The sequence below is a fragment of the Aquarana catesbeiana genome, linkage group LG03 (genome assembly GCF_042186555.1).
Source record: "Aquarana catesbeiana isolate 2022-GZ linkage group LG03, ASM4218655v1, whole genome shotgun sequence".
Taxonomy (NCBI): domain Eukaryota; kingdom Metazoa; phylum Chordata; class Amphibia; order Anura; family Ranidae; genus Aquarana; species Aquarana catesbeiana.
The window spans coordinates 321,453,224-321,476,949 of record NC_133326.1 but is presented as its reverse complement, the minus strand read 5'-3'; the positions used below and the strand labels follow the sequence as shown (position 1 = coordinate 321,476,949).

The window sequence follows — 23,726 nt, the reverse complement described above, 5'->3', positions numbered from 1 at the left end:
TTGGCTGTAAACATGGCAAGATGCAGTGTATTCGTCATTGGTTAAAATATCGTATACCAGTGGAAACTCTTTGCAGTTGGACTAGTAAAAAATGTTGGCTTTATGTAATAGTGTGTGAAATATTTTGGTTTTCAAATGGATAATATTTAAAGCTGAACCCCTTGCAAAAATAACAAGGTAAAAAGAATAGGCCATTCAAAGATATAATTACAGAACAAGCTTTTTTTTTTTAAATTTTCACCACTAGATACTTTCTAATGTGAACTCGCCCTATACTCTCCCCACAATACTCCCCCATTCCCCGATGCACTTATGTTCATGGATGATTAGCTGTCACTACCCATGCAGCTGGAGTAGCGGTAAAGGGATTTGAAATCCTGCTATCTTATTGGTGCCAGCGCTGACCAATTGGAATCACTCTGATCCATCCCAGAAGACCTACAGAAAAAAGCAGAAGAGTGGGGATTTCAAATCCCCTGGACCGCTACTCCTGCTGCATGGGCAGTGACAGGTAATCACCCATGAAGGTAAGTGCAGTGAAGACTGGGGGTGGGAAGGGCATGCGGTGCTATTTCACTATTGCATGTAATGTGAAAAGGTGAATTTACACTTTGAAGTTTTATGGAGTCATGCTTTAATATTGTCTTCAGAAGCTCTGTAGGCCAGACATGCAACCCCCTCTCATCTCTGTTATGTCAAGGGAAAAGTAGCTTATTGACTGGGAAATTTAGCTCAACCAAATACAAATACTTTAGCCTGATGTGTCTGTGAAGGTGTACTGTGCCTCAATGTTATTGCTATCATTTTAATCAATTGGATCTTTCATTGATCATCCTAGATCTATACCTGTGGATCACTTGTGAGCTGGAATGTACTTATAAAGTTTAAATAGCTAGCCGCTGTTTTCTGTGTCACCAACATAACACTTTGTTGATTCTCTTTCAGACAAGGCCACGCTTATGCCACTGTCACTTATATTTACAGGATTCCTATCCTGATGTTTTAGCTTTGTAAATTGAGCCTAATATCTAGGCCAGATGCATTGAATGTACAATACATTTTATTTAAAGGACAATTTCAGTCAATATGTTGTAATAAATAATAAATTGAAATCAGAGAACCGATAATGCTAACCAGGACATACTGCAATTTTACTATAGTCAAGAAGCCCATTTGATTTATCATAATACGAGTCCTCTATAATTCTCTATAATCAAATTCTTTTGTGCTCCTAACATAACATGGGTAGATTGGTTTCCTGAAACCATGGATCTTCTTCAATACTGACAATGTGATACATGAGAGATTGTAAGGAGCCCACAGTCGGGATATTTCAGTATAGCTCTGTTGCATTGGGATGTACTGGTGCACTATATTAATGTCTATACTGAACTTTGTAGCCCAGTATATAATATGTAAGACCTACTGACTAAATGTCAAAAGCTTGGAACTGTAATGAGTAGTTTGTAGCTTAAAACACCACTGTTTTCTAAATTGATTAAAGGACAACACTGCATGGAGTGCAGAAGGAGCAACGCTTCCTTGGCCTGTGCCTAAAGTCAAAATTTGGCTGGTTCAACAGGGACCAACTGAATTTCGATCCATGTATGGGCAGGCTGATTGTACCCAAATCAATCCATTGATCAACTTGGGTACAACCAGCCTGTCAGCTTTTTCTACATAATCATTGAATGTGCTGGATGGGATGGCTCTCCCACTGGCAGAATGCAATCAAGCAATTTGCTTTCCTTTCACCCCTGGTGGATAGAGAGAAAATCGATTGAATCTATGGCTTGCCTAACTGCTAATCCCTCTTATTTACCATATGGCATTTATATACTTGTACATTCCAAATTAGATTCTGTACACAATTTGGCAGCTTTGTTTCATTTTTTCTGCCACTTTTCCTTATTATGTATTCTGTTGTCTCAGGCTGGCCATAGTCTTTTTTTCTTTTTCTTTTTTTTCCATTCAGCCAGCAAGTGAAAGAAATTTACTTTTCTCGCCTGCCCATATATGGAACAAAATTTGGCTGGTCCCTGCTGAACCAGCTAAATGTCGATCCATGTGTGGCCAGCTTTACAGACTAGCTGAAGTATGTCTCCCATTTTATTAAATACCTTAAGGGGAATTATAGAGTTCTTTTCTATATCCATGTGAATGTGATCGGTTTCATTTAAACGATTGTTAACTGCCATATTAACATGAATCATCCTGTGTTTGTCCATGGGCATAGAGTATTTAGGTCAATATAGAAAGTTTAAGGGTAACAGGAGCAAAAGCCTAATTTTACGGTGTCAATATCCCATTTGTGTATATTCAAGCTTAAACAAGGGTTTTTAAGGGGCCATTTACACACAGAGGAAGAAGTAGTACATACACACTTAACGTTAAATGCGTTGGTTCGATTCACAAACATGCTTTTGGTTCAAGCAATGTATGAGAACATACTATTATGCAATGTGCTACCAGAAATGGTACATACACATTTTTTGGTGTGTTAGGCATCCCATTCAAATGAATAGGCTGCCTTTATGTACAGTATCTCACAAAAGTGAGTACACCCCTCACATTTTTGTAAATATTTTATTATATCTTTTCATGTGACAACACTTAAGAAATTACACTTTGCTACAATGTAAAGTAGTGGGTGTACAGCTTGTATAACAGTGTAAATTTTCTGTCCCCTCAAAATAACTCAACACACAGCCATTATTGTCTAAACCGCTGGCAACAAAAGTGAGTACACCCCTAAGTGAAAATGTCCAAATTGGGCCCAATTAGCCATTTTCCCTCCCCAGTCTCAGGTGTGAATGGGAAGCAGGTGTGTTAAATTTGGTGTTATCGCTCTCATCCTGGTCACTGGAAGTTCAACATGGCACCTCATGGCAAAGAACTCTCTGAGGATCTGAACAAAAATAATTGTTGCTCTACATAAAGATGGCCTAGGCTATAAGAAGATTGCCAAGACCCTAAAACTGAGCTGCCGCACGGTGGCCAAGACCATACAGCGGTTTAACAGGACAGGTTCCACTCAGAACTGGTCTCGCCATGGTCAACCAAAAGTTGAATGCACGTGCTCAACTTCATATCCAGAGCTTATCTTTGGGAAATAGACATATGAGTGCTGCAGCATTGTTGCAGAGGTTGAAGTGGTGGGGGGTCAGCCTGTCAGTGCTCAGACCATACGCTGCACAATGCATCAAATTGGTCTGCATGGCTGTCAGCCCAGAAGGAAGCCTCTTCTAAAGATGATGCACAAAAAAGTCCGCAAACAGTTTGCTGAAGACAAGCAGACTAAGGACATGGATTACCGGAACCATGTCCTGTGGTCTGTGGTCTGATGCCTTGCTAAAGAAGCTGAGGGTAAAGGTGATGGACTGGCCAAGCATGTCTCCAGACCTAAACCCTATTGAGCATCTGTGGGGCATCCTCAAACGGAAGGTGGGGGAGCACAAGGTCTCTAACAGCCTCCGTGATGTCATCATGGAGGAGTGGAAGAGGACTCCAGTGGCAACCTGTGAAGCTCTGGTGAACTCCATGCCCAAGAGGGTTAAGGCAGTGCTGGAAAATAATGGTGACCACACAAAATATTGACACTTTGGGCCCAATTTGAACATTTTCACTTAGGGGTGTACTCACTTTTGTTGCCAGTGGTTTAGACATGAATGGCTGTGTAGTGAGTTATTTTGAGGGGACAGAAAATTTACACTGTTATACAAGCTGACATTAATGGCTGTGTAGGAATAATATACTGCTCCAGATGGTAATCTCAACACTAACCTCCCCTGGATGAATAAAGGGTGCTGGCTCCGCATGAAATGGTCGTGTAGTGAAGAAAATCCAGATAGCCGCACTCCAATGCAATCACTAAGTACCAGTGAGGGTGTGAAACGTGTTAGTTACAGCTGTTCCTGCACTTCTTGTACTGTATGGACTGTCTTTTATACCAATAAAGGTGATTGCATTGGAGTGCGGCTATCTGGATTGTCTTCACTACATTAATGGCTGTGCGTTGAGTTATTTTGAGGGGACAGCAAATTTACACTGTTATACAAGCTGTACATTCACTACTTTACATTGTAGCAAAGTGTCATTTCTTCAGTGTTGTCACATGAAAAGATATAATAAAATATTTACAAAAATGTGAGGGGTGTACTCACTTTTGTAAGCTACTGTAACTCACCCCTAACACACACTTCAGTGTTAGGAATGGATATAGACCCCTACCAGAGAATGACATGAATACAAATACTTTCTGTATTGCTAAAAACAATCTATTTTTTATTTGACAATAAAATATTGATATATAGATATATATCATTTTATAGTTGCTTTTTGGCATATGAGGGAGCAACTGTTACCATTTCACACCAAGCTTCTGTCTCCTTTATTTAGGTCTCTGCTATTTAATAGGGGTAATTGTGCTTTGCACATCTGACACCTAACCATGAGTTATAGCACAGAAGTTTCAAAATTGCTGTCCTGCAATAATAAAACCACATCTTTGATACCTGTTGTATAAAAACGTACGTTTTATCGCTTAGGTCTTTTTTTATTTTATTTTTTTTTTAGCTTTGTGACCAGTCATTGTCAGAATTGGGGGGAAATAACTTCCTGTAGTAAATCATCTTGCTGTAAAAACATCATGATTGTACTTTTAACAAGATGCGAGGTGCGTCCTGTCCAAACAGCCTCACCTGCTTCCTCTTTAATCCTCCCCTGTGAATTGCTATTGTGCTCTTTTTTTTCCCTCCCCTCACACCAATGCTTCACTGCTAGCGTTCCATCTCCAAGTGGAGACTTCAAAACAAGGAAGCATAGCTTCCAGCAGTACAGGTGTCTTGCCAACTAGTCAACTTACTACTGATCAAATGTGACATAATCTGCACAGATTGCTGGTGGCCATGGTTGCAATAACATTATCATAAAGTAATGATTATTCACATCCGCAGACACATTCAACCCAACATGTGGGGTGCTTTGGGGCAGCTTGTCCCTATGTTGATGGGGACAAGAGCCTCTTCCCCACAACCCTGTCCGGTGGTTGTGGGGGGCAGTACCTGGGGGCCTTCAGATTCTGATAGCCCCCCCTATGTTGAGTGCATCTGGCCAGCCTGGTAGGGTCCGGGGGGGCGGGGGGCACTCGCTATATGTTTTATATTCTGCTATATGTTTTATAGCAGAAAGTAAAAAATATTGTTTGTTTTTTTTCAAAATTGTCGGTCTTTTTTTGTTTATAGCGAAAAAAAATAAAAAGCGCAGAGGTGATCAAATACCACCAAATGAAGCTCTATTTGTGGGGAAAAAAGGACATAAATTTTATTTGGGTACAGTGTTGCACGTCCGCGCAGTTGTCAAAGTATCGCAGTGCCGTATCACAAAAAATGACCTGGTGAAGAAGTGGGCAAATCCTTCCGGGGGTTAAATGGTTAAGATCCTCAGAGGACAAGTCACCCCACAAATCAGATCATGATGATATAACTTGGATGCGGATCCCATTCAAATCTATGGGCTGAAAGTCAGATCAGTTAAGACGACTCTCATAGGGCACCATTGATTTTGACATGTCCAGAAAAAGCTTTATGTGGCTAAACGCTGTATCTTAACATTTACACACGTTTACAAGCAGTTCTAAGCATTTGGCGTTTGAAATGCCGGTAAACTACAGTCCTGAATGCGATTTATCTGCTTTCAAAAAAAGTCAGTAAACTCAACTGCCTGTAAACTACTATAAGGGACTGAGTGTACATGTACACATAAGATAACACTGAGGAGAGTTTAGGGGGTGCTGAAAAAAAAACACCCAACTGCTCTTAACGTGAGCTTAGTTAGCAGCTGCAGTGTACATTAGAGCCTAAGAATTGGTAAGCTGCAGTATAATAAATGTTTGCTTTTGGGTTTAATACCACTTTAAATATGTACTGTTGGTAGGGGCAAGATCTAGGCACACCTATTGCTTTTCCTGCATGGATATAGAACAAGTTCACTGTAAGACAGTGCACAGATAATACACTATAATTCAGGATAACAAAGAGTAATTCAAAGAACACATGAAGACACATACCAAAACCTTCAACTAAACTTACATGACCCAATAACTGCACCTGTTAGCTGTATTGTATGTTTTATAGAATGACATAATTTATGTGTGTTCTTTCATTAAACTACCTGAATTGTCCCGTGTGTGGCAGAAAATCCATGTGTGACAGTAAAGACAAACATGTCCATGATGCATACATTATCTTGTTCCTGGATCATTAGCCGTTGAGTGATGCCAACAGAGCTAAACGTAGTGAATATCTACAGTATGTCTGGATTCTTGGTGGCAGATGGTAAAATGGCTTGGTGGGCATGTTTGTGGTGTTAGCTTCTTGGAAAGACGAATTGGCCCATACAGCAGTCTCTTTAGTGTGAATTAATCATGGTTCTGCCAGGCATGCAAGGAATTTGCTCCGCAGATCTTTGAAGGATCTGCCATTGTGTCTGTAACAATGGGTTAAAGCACCACATTCCAGCCACCAGCAGCCCTGACCCTGCAGCCTACACATGAAATGTTTGAACTGTTTAATTAATAAAACAAACAGTAATATCAGTGAAGGAATGTGCGATAAGGAAGCCTACTGTGGGAATAGGTGTTTAGATGATCAGACAGGTGTACTTAACCCTCTTCTGCCCTGAAATTGAGCGCTCTCTGATCCCTCCTGTATTGAATTGTATTGTAAGTGTACTGTCTGCCCTCATGTTGTAAAGCGCTGTGCAAACTGTTGGCGCAGTATAAATCCTGTATAATAATGTGAGCCTAAGGGCTCATTTACACTAGCCTTATCCTCTGAAGAGCGATCCACAAAAGATCGCAATTCATGGGGCGTTTGACAAGCAGTGAGAAGGTGTCATGTCATGTATGCCTAGGTGGTCCTATTCATTTGGGTGGGCTGTGTTCGGCAAGTAGTTCTGCCCGTCAAATACAATGAGGTGGAGAATATTTGCCACTCGGCATTGCAAAGCATAACAGCATGTGTACACTCCTGTCTGCTGCCTCTGCAACTTAAAAAAAAAAGTAGCTCGACTGCATGTTTTTGCTGCGCCCAACCAAGTGTAAACATGGTCTTAGTTTGTAATTAAGTTACGTTCTGCAGCTCTACTTACACAAATTCTCTAAAGCCTCAACTAAACAAAGGGATTATTTGGTAGATTGAAGCTAAAGCTATAGCTGGCCATACACCAGTTTGATTTTGTAATAGTCGGGTCAAATTGGCATTCCTTTTCAACCACAGTGACAACAAAACGCAAAGGAGCAGAATGGAAAACTTTTCTCGAACAAACTAAATTCTAACTGTGAATATGGTGTTCATTCAGGTAAAATCGTTTGGCTGAACTTCTATGGATCACAGAAGTGCAGAACATGAACTGCACTCCTGTGAGCCATAGAAGTACAGCCAAACGATTTTACCCGAATGAACGCCATATTCACAGTTAGAATTTAGTTTGTTCGAGAAAAGTTTTCCATTTTCCATTCCCGTTTTCAGCAGAGAGAGGGCTGAAGGCTGCTGTCGTCTGATGTCTAGGCTCGAGAAAGATCGCTACCATATGGTAGGGATCCACGCACATGCCTGGACTGGCACCTGGCTCAGTATAGTTAAAAAATAAAAACTCTTTTATTCATTTTGTGATGAAGCCTGTTATTAGTTTTGGGATTCCATTATACTAAATAGCCGGTTTGAGTAAAATTATAAGGGTTTTCAAATGAAATTAGTTGAATCAGTGATGGCAAGAAAGAGAATGTTCTGACAAATGATTTTTCTACAAACGTTTAACCGAATATCTGAAAAGTTTGGTCAGCTCTTTACTGGCATCCATTTGGATACTGAAGTGGCCCCTCTAGGATACTGAAGTGGCCCCGCTAGTCGAAGGTCAACCTTAAAGCTATGTTGTCCGTTTTATAGATGAATAGACTAAAATAACTTTCCTGGAGAAAATGCTGCCCCAGGCTCACTTCTGTACTGACCATATATGTGAAGGCACTTGATTACATCGGTGCTGAAAGTAAAGGTCAGTCAATCATGACCTGGAACCAGTATGAGATTGGAAAATAAAAGACGGGTGATAGAACATTTTTAGGAGAAGTCAGCCATGGCAGCTTTCATGTTTCTGTCATATCTGAACGTGAAACACAACCCATTCTATTTTGTGCACAGCTCTCTCTGTCTATGTGTAAAGCTGTCCACATAGACCATCATCCTCACCGCCATCGTCCCTTCCACGCTGCGCTGCACGAGTGTTTCAAGCCTCGCTTTCAGATCGCTCTACTGCAGGGTAGTCTTTCTGGTCACGATTGCAGACTGACAGCAGTGAGAGCCGGCAGTGCGGATGACGGTCTATGAGGACAGATTTCCCTCGGATGCCGTACTTAGATGTGCCTCTTTTAATCATCAACCATGTGAGTTGCTAAATGTTGTGCCAACTTTAAATGTAACCATATTGCTACACTAAGGCTCGATTCACACAGGGGCAACACGACTTCAGCGCGACTTTGCAAGGCGACTTCAACGCGACTTCAGCACAACTTTAAGCAATTTACAACGCGACTTTGGCTGTGACCAATCACAGAATAATCAGCTCTCTGGGAGGGAGGGGTTTGCCTGGGCAAACTAATTTTTTTTAACTGTAAAGTCGCTTCAATATAGATGGAGATCCGACTTGGAGGCGACTTCCATTGAATTCTATGGGTACAGGTCGCCTAGAAGTCTGATCCAAGTAGTACAAGTAGTACGCTCTGAAGTCGGAGCGACTTCAGTAGTGTCAATTAAGACGCTCTCATTCACTGTAATGCAAATCTCACAGTAAAGCGACTTGGGGCGACTTGAGGGCTTACAAGTCGGATCCCAAGTCGTCCTAGTGTGAACCGACTCATAGAGGCGCCTCTCTTCTCTTTTATACTCTGTAGCTCCTGCTGGATTTTGCTTCTAATCCCCTTGTAGAGGCTTCCATTTGTGGATGGACATTTTATTTATGTGATTCACAATCACATTACTATAATATTTTTATATGGACTATAAACTGAAGGACTTTTTAATAATTGGTTGTGGGACAAATCATTTGGGTTTCCATTTTTTCTTATGTGGAAATTCGCTTTGATATAAGAGTGCCTTGGATTACAAGCATGTTTCTGGAACGAATTATGCTCGCAATCCAAGGTTTTACTGTACTAGTAAAATTGCCACTCTTTTCTACCAGGTCTATATTTTTCTTGAAGGGTAATTCACAAAATAATACAAGGTGTACTAGTTTCAAATATCTTGGCCACTATATCTTGGCCATGATGCCCTGTGCTGCCTGTATAGAGGTCCATACACCTCAAAACACAGCCCTGAAGCAAGTTTCCATTATTATTCTTGCAATGGCAAACACTGCTTTCTTCTGGGACACCTGCCTGGAAAAGACACCTCAGATGCACTTCTCACTGTTCAGCATATTCACATGACTGTGCTGACAAGTGGGTGCTTGCCATTGTGAGCATTATGATGGATATTCACTCCAGGGCTGCGTATTGTGGTGTATGGACAGCAGCACAGGGCATGAGGGCCGCTATGTGCAGCAGGGTCCAAATGGTTGGCCAGGATATTTGGAGTTGGTTCACCTTCTCATTTTTTGTGAAAAGCTGAACTTATCGTTTTAAAGTGTAACTCCACTTTTGCTGACAAAAAATATTCCCCTCTGGGTGATTTATGTACAATGCAAGGATTATAACAAACTTTGTTGCAGATTCCTACCATTTGTTGTTCTGACGATATAGCTGTTTGTTAGTCTGTTGTACAAAGTGAATCTGTGTGGGAGTAATTATACAATTATCAATCAGCTGCTGCAATTGCAGGGCTCTAACGAGGAAGGTGGCAGGGTCTGCATCCCTTTAGACAGGACTTCCTTTTAGTGGTATCTCACAAAAAAATTACATTTTTGTTGCAGGGGATGCCAAAAATCTGACTTGTAGAGACTTCTGGGAAAATCAGTAAGCCAAGCAGGAAATTACATTTTCTGTAATATGCAATGCGATATGGCTACCTCAAGGCGTTCTGTACACAGATTGCATTGCAGATAACAGAAAAATGAAAGCAATGCAGATTGAACAGGACTTGACTTGTGTCGCAATTGTATATCCTATATTTTTATTTTTTATATATTTTTTTTGCTTTTTTTCCCACGAAAAGGGAGTTACCCTTTAAAGTATCTGTGAACCCTTACCTTGTAGAACAACCCATGCAGTTTAAAATATAAATGAAAGGCAAAACATTTGTGTGTGTGTGTGTGTGTGTGTGTGTATGTATGTGTATATGTGTGTGTGTGTGTATATATATATATATATATATATATATATATATATATATATATATATATATATATATATATATATATATATATATATATATATATATATATATCATCATTTTCTGCTCTCAGCTGCATAGGGGGCTTAGAGAGGTGGGGGTGGAGAAACAGTCTTCCCAGTGAATGGCTGTGCGTGGGGGGGGGGGGTGAAGAGCATGTCAGCACAGGTCTTGGCCATTGGAGGACAGACAGGCTGTTCTCCCAGCAGAGCCAGAAAATGAACAGGCTGGGATGGATGGGCATCTATACCTAGTGTGGTCAGTTTAAAATAGGAAGGCAGGGGAACTGACAGGATCACCAAGCATTTCACACTAAAGAAGAATTACAAGGAGAACAGGACACTTTTAAACCCAATTGCATGGTACAATAGACACACATCTGGAATATGAAATGTTGGGGTAACATTCTTTAATATGTAAATGTTACTACAGAGAACTACAGACCTGCTGCAAAAAATGGTACAAGATTGGGGATATGTTATATAAGAATTCTTCCACATGTGAAAGCACACATCTAAAAAGTCAGAAGAAAAGATAATCCAAACTTCGTCTTCTTAGTCTATTCGTTTACTTCAATTTTTTCTGGTTCTGACAGATTGGGTACTGTGGAACCCTGCGGCAGTTCTTGTAGCATACATGTGATGTTACAGAAGGTTTTCTCTAACCTGCTCAGTAGCACAGGACCCATGTCAGACTGAGGGGAGTTGTTCTGGGTTTTACAGAGCAGGTCACAGATGCAGAAGAAGCACAGGGGACATCCAGTTTCCATGCTTGTTCCATAGCTGTGTGCAGACAACCTACACCACACTCTGTATATTGGCAAGGTATACTAGGGGGATATCAGTAGTAATAAATTACCACCACATATTGTTAATGTTCTGGTAGTGGGAATACAGCTTTTAGATATAGGGTTGGTCTGAACACACGCAGGCCTCTGTCAATCCACCATCCCACAATGTTACTGTAAGCTGCGCTGCATCCAATATTTATGAGCAATTATAAGAGTTAAAACTATAATTATGGTGCTATGACTGTATGGGGTTGCCTTTAATTTCCATGCTTAATTGGAATAATCCTTTTGTCTATGAACTGAATAAAATTGATGTCTTTAAAAGCCACTTTTTCTTTCTTCCCAGTTTTTGCATAAAAGAAGTGAACATACTGCATGTATCAGGATATCTGTGAAAGAACATGTGTTTGATTTTCGTATGAAAGCATGTGGGTGGCCTTCATCTGTCACTGACTCAGTGCTCCTTTCTTTCTTATTCTTTTACTAACTATTCTGTTACTTTACTTTCTTTGTATGACTGTTAAAGAAGAACTCCAGTCCTTTCATTTGCTGCCTTACAGCCATGCTGTGTGTAATGCTAGGAAGCTCTTCTGCTGATGTTCTCCCCTTGTGTTTTATACAATTCCTAGGGGCCAATTCTTATTTATTTTTTTAAGATGGGGTAAGATGAAGACTGAATTAAATTAAGACAGTAAAACGGTTACTCCGCATCCAATTCACACAAGTGTGAACCCAGCCTAATACAGAAGGTATCCACTAAAGCAATCAAATAGTGATGGCTTTTTGATTGCTTTAGTCCCTGCTCACCACATCCTGTATGGTTAAACTGTTTCATTGGGTTCCAAGCCTTACTCCATAGAAGCCATGGATGCTATACATTGCACTAATGATGGCCAAAAAGCCTGAAACAGCTGTATGCCGTTTGGAATAAATTGTAAACTGTATAAAATGAAACTTTATTTGCACTTTACACCAGCAATTCTGAATCTGGATAGTTAGTATGGACAAAAGCCCCTACTCTGCTTCGGACACCTTTGCTCCTGTCAATTCAGTTTTGGTGCACAGGCCTGGCAGCAGGGCTGTTTCCTGGTATAGGTGAGTTAGGTAGTTAGGCCGCCCACATATGAGAACGCATGGGGTGGAACATAGTATGCACGGACGCCATCTTCGGTATTGGCCAGTACTGTTGATTGTATGGAGCAGGGTTCCTATTTTGTATATAGAGTGCTCGTTTATTCACAGCACTGTGTGAGTGTTTTTAATCTTTTTCTAATAAATAGAGTGCTCGTTTATTCACAGCACTGTGTGAGTGTTTTTAATCTTTTTCTAATAAAATTGGCTTTTTTTTCCCCACTATTAGAGACATTTTTTTTTCATGTGTTTTACATTCATGTACTTGCCACGCTGTACCTGGAGAGCAGAAGAGGTCTCATTTGGATAGGTGGGCTTATTGCTTGGTTGGACCTGGATAGATTAATCTTTTAAACGCAGATGACCACTCGTAACCTGGGGGTCAGTAAGCTCTGGTAAACTACAGTTTGTAATGCGGGTGTACAGCACTGGATGCTATTTTCCTGGTTGAGGTTGGACTCTCTTTTCATTTTGCATGAATACCATCGAAAAAATTCCTTTTTTTTTTTTTTTTTTTTTTTCTTGTGACATCTGATGACACCCTCTGCTGGATTCTTCTTTTTAAGACCTAAGTGTCAGCACTTATTTGGACTAGAATATTTAACCACTTGTTGCCTGGGTTGGTGTTGCACACGTTTTTAACATTATGTGTATATTGTAAGAATATAACTATTGGATATATGCTCTTATTTATGTGTTTTTTTTTTTTTAAATAGTGGCAGTTGCCACTCTATTGGATGAGGCCTAAACCCAAAAGTTGAGAAAGTGAGTCCTTCCTAACAAAGTAAAAGCAAGATCAAATGGAGAATATAATAGTCTTTCTTGGCTAACAGAAGTCTAATGCCCTGTACACACGGTCGAACATTGATTTTTTCCGACGGATGTTGGCTCAAACTTGTCTTGCATACACACGGTCACACAAAGTTGTCGGAAAATCCGATCGTTCTAAACGCGGTGACCTAAAACACGTACGTCAGGACTATAAACGGGGCAGTAGCCAATAGCTTTCGTCTCTTAATTTATTCTTAGCATGGGTGGCACTTTGTGTGTCGGATTTGTGTACACACGATCGGAATTTCCGACAACGGATTTTGTTGTCGGAAAATTTTATATCCTGCTCTCAAACTTTGTGTGTCGGAAATGCCAATGGAAAATGTGTGATGGAGCCTACACACGGTCGGAATTTCCGACAACAAGGTCCTATCACACATTTTCCGTCGGAAAATCAGACCGTGTGTACAAGGCATTATAGCACCTTCTGTTAGACATAAGTATTTTTATTATTTGTGCCAGCTGACAGGTAAAGAAAATTGTCTACAAACTGCAGTATGAAATGCACAGTGTTAAATTATGTTTATTTTCCTTTTTGCAGATCAGTCAGGCCTTCTGTTAATTCTCCATGGCAGCTGCACAGACGTTCAGCCTAGCCTGTGACCCTGGGAACCAAATCCTCCATTCTTTTAATACGGACATCTACAGGTGCAATATGGGTAGTGTGAGCAGTCTGATAGAGAAACATGACTTTTCACAAGATGATTTCAGATTAGACTTTAAGCCCCTCCCAGATTCTCACAGCCCAGGGAATATCCTGAAGAGGAGTCTGAATCAAAGAGAACTGCTGAGCTACTTGAGTATTACAAAGAAAGATGGCAAGAGTGCCAAGAAGATACCTTCTGGGCTGGGATTCAGGAGGGAACACAGCATGGAAGGAGAAGAAAATGACTACCCTGGGTTGTACCAAAAAGAGCACAGGAGTACAGACTTCACCAAGACATCACTTCCGGAACGGGGACGTTTTGAAAAGGTATGTCCTTTTTAGTTCATAAGATGGGGTGTCTTTTTGTGAAGGTTAAATCTATGCAATACTGAAAATTCATAGTTAGCGCCCAGGTTGAACCCAAATTGTTCTGTATTAAGAGTCATTGAACAATAGCATGTCATATTCAGTTTGTTTTCAGTTTTTGCACTCATAGTTGTACTGCTAACTCATTATTTATTCTTATATTAACTGGTGCACACACAAAACATGTTAATTTTTAGCTCCAATGCATGTACCTTCAGACCTCACATCAGCTCCAATTCCTGCACCTTCAAGTTCAGATCTGCCCCAATTCCTATACCTTCAGACCACCGATCAGCCACAATTCCTAATCACCTAATTCCAAATCACTGGACCTTAGATCAGCCCCAATGCATAACCTCCAGGCCACACATCAGCCCCGATTCCTGCACCTTCAACCTCAGGTCCACCCCAGATTATCTTTAATTCATGCACCTTCAGACCTGAGATCAGATTCCCGCAACATCTGATCTCAGATCAGCTTTATTTCCTGCACATTCAAAGTTAAGATCACCCCCAATTCATGCACCTTTAGACCTTAGATCAGCCCCAGTTCCTGCATCTTAACACTTCAGATCAGTTCCAAGCCCTGCACTGTCAGAAATGCAAAGGTTTTACGTACCTGTTGCAGGCTTTAAGCAAGAGGAAGAATGTAGGTGTGTGGGCCTTCTTTCACATATTGGAATACCCAGCCACTGACTGGAAATCCTCTTTCAGTTACGTCAGGGTGGTAGGTGGGCCATGGGCATGCAGTGTTGCCCATGGCAACAAAACATTTCCTGTCATTACTTTGCTTACCACTTGTCCACCACTGGTCTCTTCTGCACTTTCCATACCTGTCCTTCATCACTACTCACATCTGCACTCTTCGCACCTCTTTTCCACTACTACTCACCTCTGGATCCCCTGCACCTATCTTCTATCACTGCACTCCTCTTCCACCAGTGAGCTCCTCAAACACCTATACCCCCCCCCCCCCACACACACACATACACACCTCCTCCACCAAAACACATCTCTTCCACAACTGTACCCTCCGTACACCTTGGCCTCCATCTATCCCACACACACACCATTTTCACCACTTCAAGCCCCCACATACCACTACTGCACCATGCCTGCACACTGGTTTCATCGAAACTGCACCACCCGTACACCAGTTTCACCAGCAAACACTGCCTGCTCCAGCATATGTGTTCCACTGCTGTATCCCTCTGACACGTGTTCTATCACTGTACCCTCTCTGCATACATGTTCAGCCACTGTACCTCCCTGTTCCACCACTGCATTGTGCCTGCACACCATTTCCATCACTGTACCCCCACACACATGTTCCACTACTACTGCACCGTCAGTATGCCTATTCCACCGCTGTACTCCCTGGCATATCTGCTCCACCATTGTACCCCCCGCAGATTACAGCTTAATCACGTTAAGTGCAGGATTATATGTGGCTGCATGCGGTACAAAGGGGAGGAGCTTTATGATGTGAGCCGCACACAGGTCGATGGCAGAAAATTGCATGTAGGACATTATGCCCGCGGCTGGTGATTTTGACAGCAAGTGGTCACAGCTTTGGGACCTGTGCCAGTTCCAGTGGCATAACTGGTCAGAGCCTTGGGACCTGTGCCAGTTCCAGTGGCATAACTGGTCAGAGCCTTGGGACCTGTGCCAGTTCCAGTGGCACAACTGGTAGGAAGCATCCCTAGTAACAGGAGGCCCCCCCTACACATGTTACATATTGCCATGTACTCGAGAGTGAGGACTCCTGGATAACTCTAATGCCGCGTACACACGAGCGGACTTTCTATCCTACTTGGTCCGGCACACTTTCCGACGGACTTTGTCCGCCAGGTGCGCCGGACTTTAAAACGGACGGACTTGCCCACACACGCCGGGACTTTCCGGCGGGCTAAATCCGCCCGTCTTTCCGACGGACTTTCGCCGGAGTTCCGGCGGACTTTCAGAATGAACGGACTTGCCCACACACGGACAAGTCCGTTCATTTTGAACGTGACTCAGGTGCGACGGGACTAGAAAAGGATGTCAATCTTGCCGCTTTTATCGGCGAGATTGACACCTTGCTAGCCCCGTCGCGGGGCATACCAGGCCCTTAGGTCTGGTATGGATTATAAAGGGGAACCCCGCTACGCCGAAAAAACGGCGTGGGGCCCCCCCTAAAATCCATACCAGACCCCGATCCGAGCACGCAGCCTGGCCGGTCAGGAAAGGGGGTGGGGACGAGCGAGCGCCCCCCCCCCTCCTGAACCGTACCAGGCCGCATGCCCTCAACATGGGGGGTGGGTGCTTTGGGGGAGGGGGGCGCCCTGCGCCCCCCCCCCCAAAGCACCTTGTCCCCATGTTGATGAGGACAAGGGCCTCTTCCCGACAACCCTGGCCGTTGGTTGTCGGGGTCTGCGGGCGGGGGCTTATCGGAATCTGGGAGCCCCCTTTAATAAGGGGGCCCCCAGATCCCGGCCCCCCACCCTATGTAAATGAGTATGGGGTACATGGTACCCCTACCCATTTACCTAGGAAAAAAGTGTAAGTAATAAAACACACTACACAGGTTTGTAAAATATTTTATTAAACAGCTCCGGGGGGGGGATCTTCCTCCGGCTTCGGGGGTCTTCTTCCGGCTTCGGGGGTCCCTCCGCTTCATCTTCTCCCGGCGTCCGGTTGGTTCTTCTCCGCTCTCCGGCCTCTTCTCCCGGTGTCGCAGGTCTTCGGCCGGCCCCTCCGCTCTCTTCATGTAGCTCTATTGCGAGCGGAGGTCCGGACTTCTGGGCTTCTTGGCTTCTTGGCTTCTCTTCTCTTCCCCCAGATGTCGACACGACGCTCTCTCCGGCTGGACTGGTCTCTGAGGGCTGCGTTGTGACTTATATAGGCGGAGACCCCGCCCCCATATGATGTCACAGTCCTTGGGCATGCTGGGACTGTGACGTTTTAGGGGGCGTGGTCGACCACGCCCCCTAAAACGTCACAGTCCCAGCATGCCCAAGGACTGTGACATCATATGGGGGCGGGGTCTCCGCCTATATAAGTCACAACGCAGCCCTCAGAGACCAGTCCACCCGGAGAGAGCGTCGTGTCAACATCTGGGGGAAGAGAAGAGAAGCCAAGAAGCCAAGAAGCCCAGAAGTCCGGACCTCCGCTCGCAATAGAGCTACATGAAGAGAGCGGAGGGGCCGGCCGAAGACCTGCGACACCGGGAGAAGAGGCCGGAGAGCGGAGAAGAACCAACCGGACGCCGGGAGAAGATGAAGCGGAGGGACCCCCGAAGGCCGGAAGAAGACCCCCGAAGCCGGAGGAAGATCCCCCCCCCGGAGCTGTTTAATAAAATATTTTACAAACCTGTGTAGTGTGTTTTATTACTTACACTTTTTTCCTAGGTAAATGGGTAGGGGTACCATGTACCCCATACTCATTTACATAGGGTGGGGGGCCGGGATCTGGGGGCCCCCTTATTAAAGGGGGCTCCCAGATTCCGATAAGCCCCCGCCAGCAGACCCCGACAACCAACGGCCAGGGTTGTCGGGAAGAGGCCCTTGTCCTCATCAACATGGGGACAAGGTGCTTTGGGGGGGGCGCAGGGCGCCCCCCTCCCCCAAAGCACCCACCCCCCATGTTGAGGGCATGCGGCCTGGTACGGTTCAGGAGGGGGGGGGGGGCGCTCGCTCGTCCCCACCCCCTTTCCTGACCGGCCAGGCTGCGTGCTCGGATCGGGGTCTGGTATGGATTTTAGGGGGACCCCACGCCGTTTTTTCGGCGTAGCGGGGTTCCCCTTTATAATCCATACCAGACCTAAGGGCCTGGTATGCCCCGCGCTCGCCGCAATAGGAAGATTTGTTTTTCCTATTGCAGCGAGCGCGAGATGCAATACCATCCCCTCGTGTCGTATTTGGTCTGTCGGACCAGCCTACACACGAGCGGGCTTTCCGTCGGACCAGCACACACACGAGCGGACTTTCCGCCCGAAACTGAGTCCGACGGAAAGATTTAAAACATGTTTAAAATCTAGGTCCGGCGGGCTTTTGGGAAGAAGTCCGCCGGAAAAGTCCGCCGCCGCCCACACACGGGCGGATTGTCCGGCACACTCTGGTCCGCCGGACCAAGTATGCCGGAAAGTCCGACCGTGTGTACGCGGCATAAGGTGATGACTTGTAGTGGCTTTTAAAGCATCGACTATACAAAATAGGGTACCAAAGTTTATTGCCATGTCAAGGGCGCATGCAATTTTAAGGTTTGACATGTTTGGTATCTATTTACTCGGTACAACCTCATCTTTTAGATTTGACCCCAAAAATTGGAAATTGAATGCGTTTGTGTGCCCTAAAATGAACTTCAGTGCGTTTCCTAAACCACTGCGCTAATATTGTATAACATAAAGAATTGGAACTACCACCATTTTATTCTCTAAGGTGTCTGGTTTTAGAAATATTAAATAATATTTGGGTTTTTTTTGTAATCTTCAGGGCTAAACTAATTTTTTAACGTGCGCAAAAATGGCTTTGGCAGTGAAAGGGTTAAACAGTATCATTGTTGGCACTGCTTGTGACACTTATTTTTTTCTGTTTGCAGTCTCGTTTTGGACCAGCTGCTTTGAAGCCTTCCAATGGAAAGAACTTCATGTCAATGCAGAGTTTATGTTCTTCCGGTGGACACAAGCTATCAAAAAGCAATGGGAGTCTAAATACCCTAGGCAGTCTTAACAGTCCACCACGTCATGGACCTCTGAAGTCAACAAACAACCATTCTGTCAGCCATCACGAAAGTGAAAGTGAAGAAAACGACAGCTTGTCAGACTGCAGACAAAATTCAGTCAACAGCTTTTCAGGTTATAGCCCTGGATTCAGTGTGGCACGGGGTCAAATCAGTGCATCCACTGGACATATAAACCATATTGGAGGTTCATTAGATCGAGCATCGCGGACAGGTCGAGACATGGCACCTGGTGAAAAAATTCCACTGTCCTGCAAGAGCATGGCAACGCTAAGCCGCCTGCAGTGTTCAGGCGAACCTCCTCCACCGTATGAGTACTCTCAGTCTGTAGAAGATGTAGCCCGTCAACTTGAAGAAAAACTCCATGAGAAAGGGGTAGAGCTGCGACAACTAAGAAGGAATCCAAGTGACAAAGACGATCCCTTTACTCAGGTGAGTGGGTGTGCATTGTGGACGCTTTTTAGGAAACACTCAACACGTCTTTAAAGAGACCCTCTCACCAATTTAACCTAAAAATTGCAGATAAAAGCACAGAAAACTTAAGTATTTTAAATGCTTAATTTGCAGTATTTCTCCTTTACATAAATTATTCTTTTTATGCGCTTGAAATGTTAAACTTGCTGGAAAATTTGACAGGTCATTTTCTTAGCACAGCCCCCTCCCCTTCCTCCTTCCATGTCATAACCCTCTCCTCTTCCAAGCGTGTTTTATATGTCTAACTACTTCAGCTCTTATGGAACACCTCTCCAAAACACAAGCAAAGCATCAGAAAAAAAAATGGTGAGCCCAGACTTCAAGCAAATGTAGTGTAGAAGGGAATACTTCTTATTAAGGAATGTCCAAAGCTTTCCTTGACCCTTTTCCGCCGCCGCCCCCCTCTTGGCTCTTTAAGAGAATATAAGTGTGGGAGGCGGAGGTAAACATTCCGATCATGTGACTGCTGTGAACGGCAAGTACGCATCCTTGACATTTTAGTTACTGTTCTGGGAGCGTGCTCTGCGGACAGAAAACCGTTCCCTATGAATGCATATATTCGGTCTCTCTGTGTTAAGGCCCAGCGGCTGCATATATGCGTATGGTCAGTGGGAACAGGTTCATAAGTTTCCTTTATGCTAGTGTCTCACAATAATTACTCTTTGTGCTGACCCAGCATCTGTGCCCCTCCTCTCAGTTCCCAACATAACTTTTTATGTAGCTGCTGAGGCAGAAGCAAAGGGGAATACCATGGAGTGACAGCTCTGAGTTTGCTGCGGTTGCTGACATTACATTCAAGTTGGCAGCACCCAGCAGCAGTCTTGGCTCAACATATATGTTACAGTCTAAACCTATAATCTTTTTACAAGCAACTTTAGATTTACCAAAGTTATGTAATATGAGCACTTCCCTAAACTATCCAATCAATTTGTATCCATTAGGCAGGCCCTTGCTAACTGTTGGAGATTGTACCGAATTGTAAGGTGTGTGTGTGTGTTATGCTTTTACAAGGTAATAAAATGCATAATATATGTTTAATGCATGTATTCACTTATGGGAAGGATTTTTGTTGTAATTAATGTTCTCTGGCAACAGAGTCGCTTTAACAACAGAGGGCATATCTGGCACTACAGAATATCATAGATCATAAAATTCAAGTGTCTGTACCCCTAGTGGAGATACATACAGTAAACATTTTTAAAGAATTACAAAGGAGATTTATTATGAAAATTTATAAGGCTGAAATTTTCTGATCACTGTTAGGCCCCATGGCCACAATAAGGAAGGTTTGTATTCTACTGTGAATGGTGCAGTTTTCATTATTCAGAGGCATAGCTAAAATCCCTTGAGCCCTGAGCAAATCTGTTAAAAAGGACCCAGCACAATTCATTATACAATGATATAATGTATATCCAATGATTATCAAGGATATACCTTACCAAAATAATATAAAAAAGAAGAGAAGAAATTTTTTTTTTCTTTTTTTTTAACCTTAATACTTGGTAAGGTCAGCTAATCGAATTAAAAGTTGGGCATTCATATATTTCACAATTGCATTGGGGGACGCATCTATGTGTGTATTATTCCTATTGTATTTGTTTGCCGAAACTTCAATGTAAAAAGAAAAAAAAAGAGAAGTGAAAAAGGGTAAACAAAAAGGAAAGAAGGGAAAAAAAAAAGATCTATGGCCACGTTAAAGAAGCTTTGTATTCTAATGTGCATAGTGCAGTTTCCATTATTCAGAGGCATAGCTAAACTCCCCTAAAGCCTTGAGCAAATCTGTTAAAAAGAACCCAGCACTCCTTATTATTTATTTACACCTACACCTACACATAGGATAACAAAGCGGTGATCGTGAAAATGTCCTCTACCTTGTAAACATTTTTGTGCTTCCAGTGTAAAAGGGAAAATAATTTGGAGAAGAATTGGCACTCCTAGGGGCCGTGGGCACCATGAGGTTGTTATCTCTATTGTTCCACTTGCTGTTTAATTGTGGTGTAAATATACTATCTTCATCATGTATTATATGTACAGGTTTGAAACTGCTGTTGTGTACTGACAGCTGTAAAATTAAAATTAAATGTAAAGAATCCTGAATGAAGATAAGGATTGCCGCACTCTGAAGAAAAACATCTTTATTGTAGAACTTTTAAAAATCCAAAATACAGTCATATAAGTAGAGACAGGACAGGGTATAATCGCTAACGCATTTCACATCATTGGATGCTTACTCATAGCTCAAAGAATAAAGCCTAAAGAATCCTGAACATTCATAGCGTTACAAGGCATGGCCCACACATAATAATCATCTGTTTTCTTGAGACGATTGCATAATGTTTACAAAGGTAGATGTTTTTTTTTTTTTTTGTTTTTACCTTAATGCATTCTCTGCATTAAGGTAAAAAGACTTCTGTTTTTAGCTCCTGCCAACCCCCCTATCCATGCTTACCTGAGCCAGATGTTGATCCAGCGCTGTACCTGAGAGCAGGAGCTCTCTCCTCACTGAACATGAAAGCAGCAAAAGGAGCCATTGAGCAGAGAGCAGGGGGCGGTGCTGAGCCTCGCAGTGTGTGTGAATGGACATACACAGCTTGGATTGAGCCCATACAAGTGCCCTTATAGCAAGCCTCAAGGGGCACTTGGCAGGGGAAAGGAGCGCCAGCAGGGGACCCCAGAAGAGGAGGATCAGGGCTGCTCTGTGCAAAACCATTGCACAAAGCATGTACGTATAACATGTTTTGTTATTTAAAAAAAAAAAATCACTTTATTGCCATTCTAATCCACAGCAATACTGTCTCATAAAGGCACTTGTTTGCTAGTATAACTGCTAATATTAAAGGAGGTTTATACATTACTAGAAAATATGTAGGCTGTAATTGCTGATGCTTATTGCCTAGCTGCAATGTTAATCCAGTGCCTACAGTATTTACCTCACTGACCTGGAAATACCTGAACCAAGTAAGACTTTTTTTAAATTTAAATAGGCTTTTCTTTCATTTTTTTATGTGTATTGTTTGCAGGTATTTGAGGATAAGCGCCGTTTATGGATGGAGGAACTGGATGAATTAAAACAGATGTATGTGTCCAAGCTGCAACAGATCTCCCAGCAGGCACTGCGTAGCCAGCGGGCCTTACAGCTACAGCTATATAAAGTGCAGCAAGAAAAAAAGCGCCTCCATGAGGAGCTCAACTCCTTAAGAGCAGAATTTGAGCAGCTCCGGCAAAAACAATCCTCTCAAACTGAAAACCTTAGCCCTAAGTTAGAAGAATCTAAATGGGAGGTAAGAAAACTGTCATACACCTGTGTGCACCTTGGTGCAATAGTCCTGATTTATTTAACCTAATATAAAAAAGTGTATAAGGGCTCATGCACACGGGCTTAATAAAATAGGCCTATCAATTCTGGATCTAGAAGCTGTCAGCAAGATCCTAGGTAACATATTGTCGGTACACTGTACACATGTAAATTTTGTTAATGTCTTCACTTTTACAAGTGTCTAACACAGATGTGCACTATAGGATGCTAGGATGCTAAGTAGCTTGATCCACTTGCACCTTAGCAATGAAAGATGCTAGATAGCTCTAACTGCCCACAGCATTGTGAGCAGAGCTAGTGCTCCTTGTATATATTATTTAATGTGCAGTTCTTGTAGCAATGAGTTGCCCATGAGGTCTGCATTCAGGACGGTGAAGTATACTGTTCCAAACATCCCAACCTGCAAAAACACATTTCAGGGAGGTGGCAAACTAATTTCAGGGAAGTGGCGCTTCGCTTTCACCACCACCAATTTAACACAACTAGAGGATGGTCGAATCCTCTAGTGGAATCAGTATACAGAGGTTCACTTATTCTGAGAGATATTAAAGGAACACTCTAACCAACATGACAAATTCAGTGATTTGAAGTGGTCATGGTGGTAGGAGTCAGTATGTGAAATGCAGCCTGATCAGTGCCAGTGAAATGCAGCCTGATCAGTGCCAGTGAAATGCAGCCTGATCAGTGCCAGTGAAATGCAGCCTGATCAGTGCCAATGAAATGCAGCCTGATCAGTGCCAATGAAATGCAGCCTGACCAGTGCCAATGAAATGCAGCCTGACCAGTGCCAATGAAATGCAGCCTGACCAGTGCCAATGAAATGCAGCCTGACCAGTGCCAATGAAATGCAGCCTTACCAGTGCCAATGAAATGCAGCCTTACCAGTGCGAGTTAAACGCAGCCTGATCACAAAGAGCTCTGTTACGGACCTTCAATTCTAATATCCCGGCAGTCACTGTAACAAAGTCCCGCCTCCTATGTTCCATCTATCTAGGAGGCGGGACTTTGTTACAGTCCTCCTCCTCACACAGACTGGTCTTCCCTGGTGAGGATGTCCATTCGGACATT

The 23,726-nt window shown here is 43.1% G+C and overlaps 1 protein-coding gene across 1 annotated transcript in view; it reads left to right on the top strand.

The window, feature by feature from the left end:
• Positions 1-23,726, top strand: part of N4BP3 (NEDD4 binding protein 3) — a 74,659-nt gene that overhangs the window by 43,551 nt on the left and 7,382 nt on the right. Inside the window, exons 2-4 of the mRNA XM_073620443.1 lie at positions 13,679-14,110; positions 18,728-19,300; positions 22,363-22,623. Coding sequence (XP_073476544.1) covers positions 13,706-14,110; positions 18,728-19,300; positions 22,363-22,623 — 1,239 coding nt within the window. The 5' untranslated portion in view covers positions 13,679-13,705. The remainder of the gene's footprint in view (positions 1-13,678; positions 14,111-18,727; positions 19,301-22,362; positions 22,624-23,726) is intronic.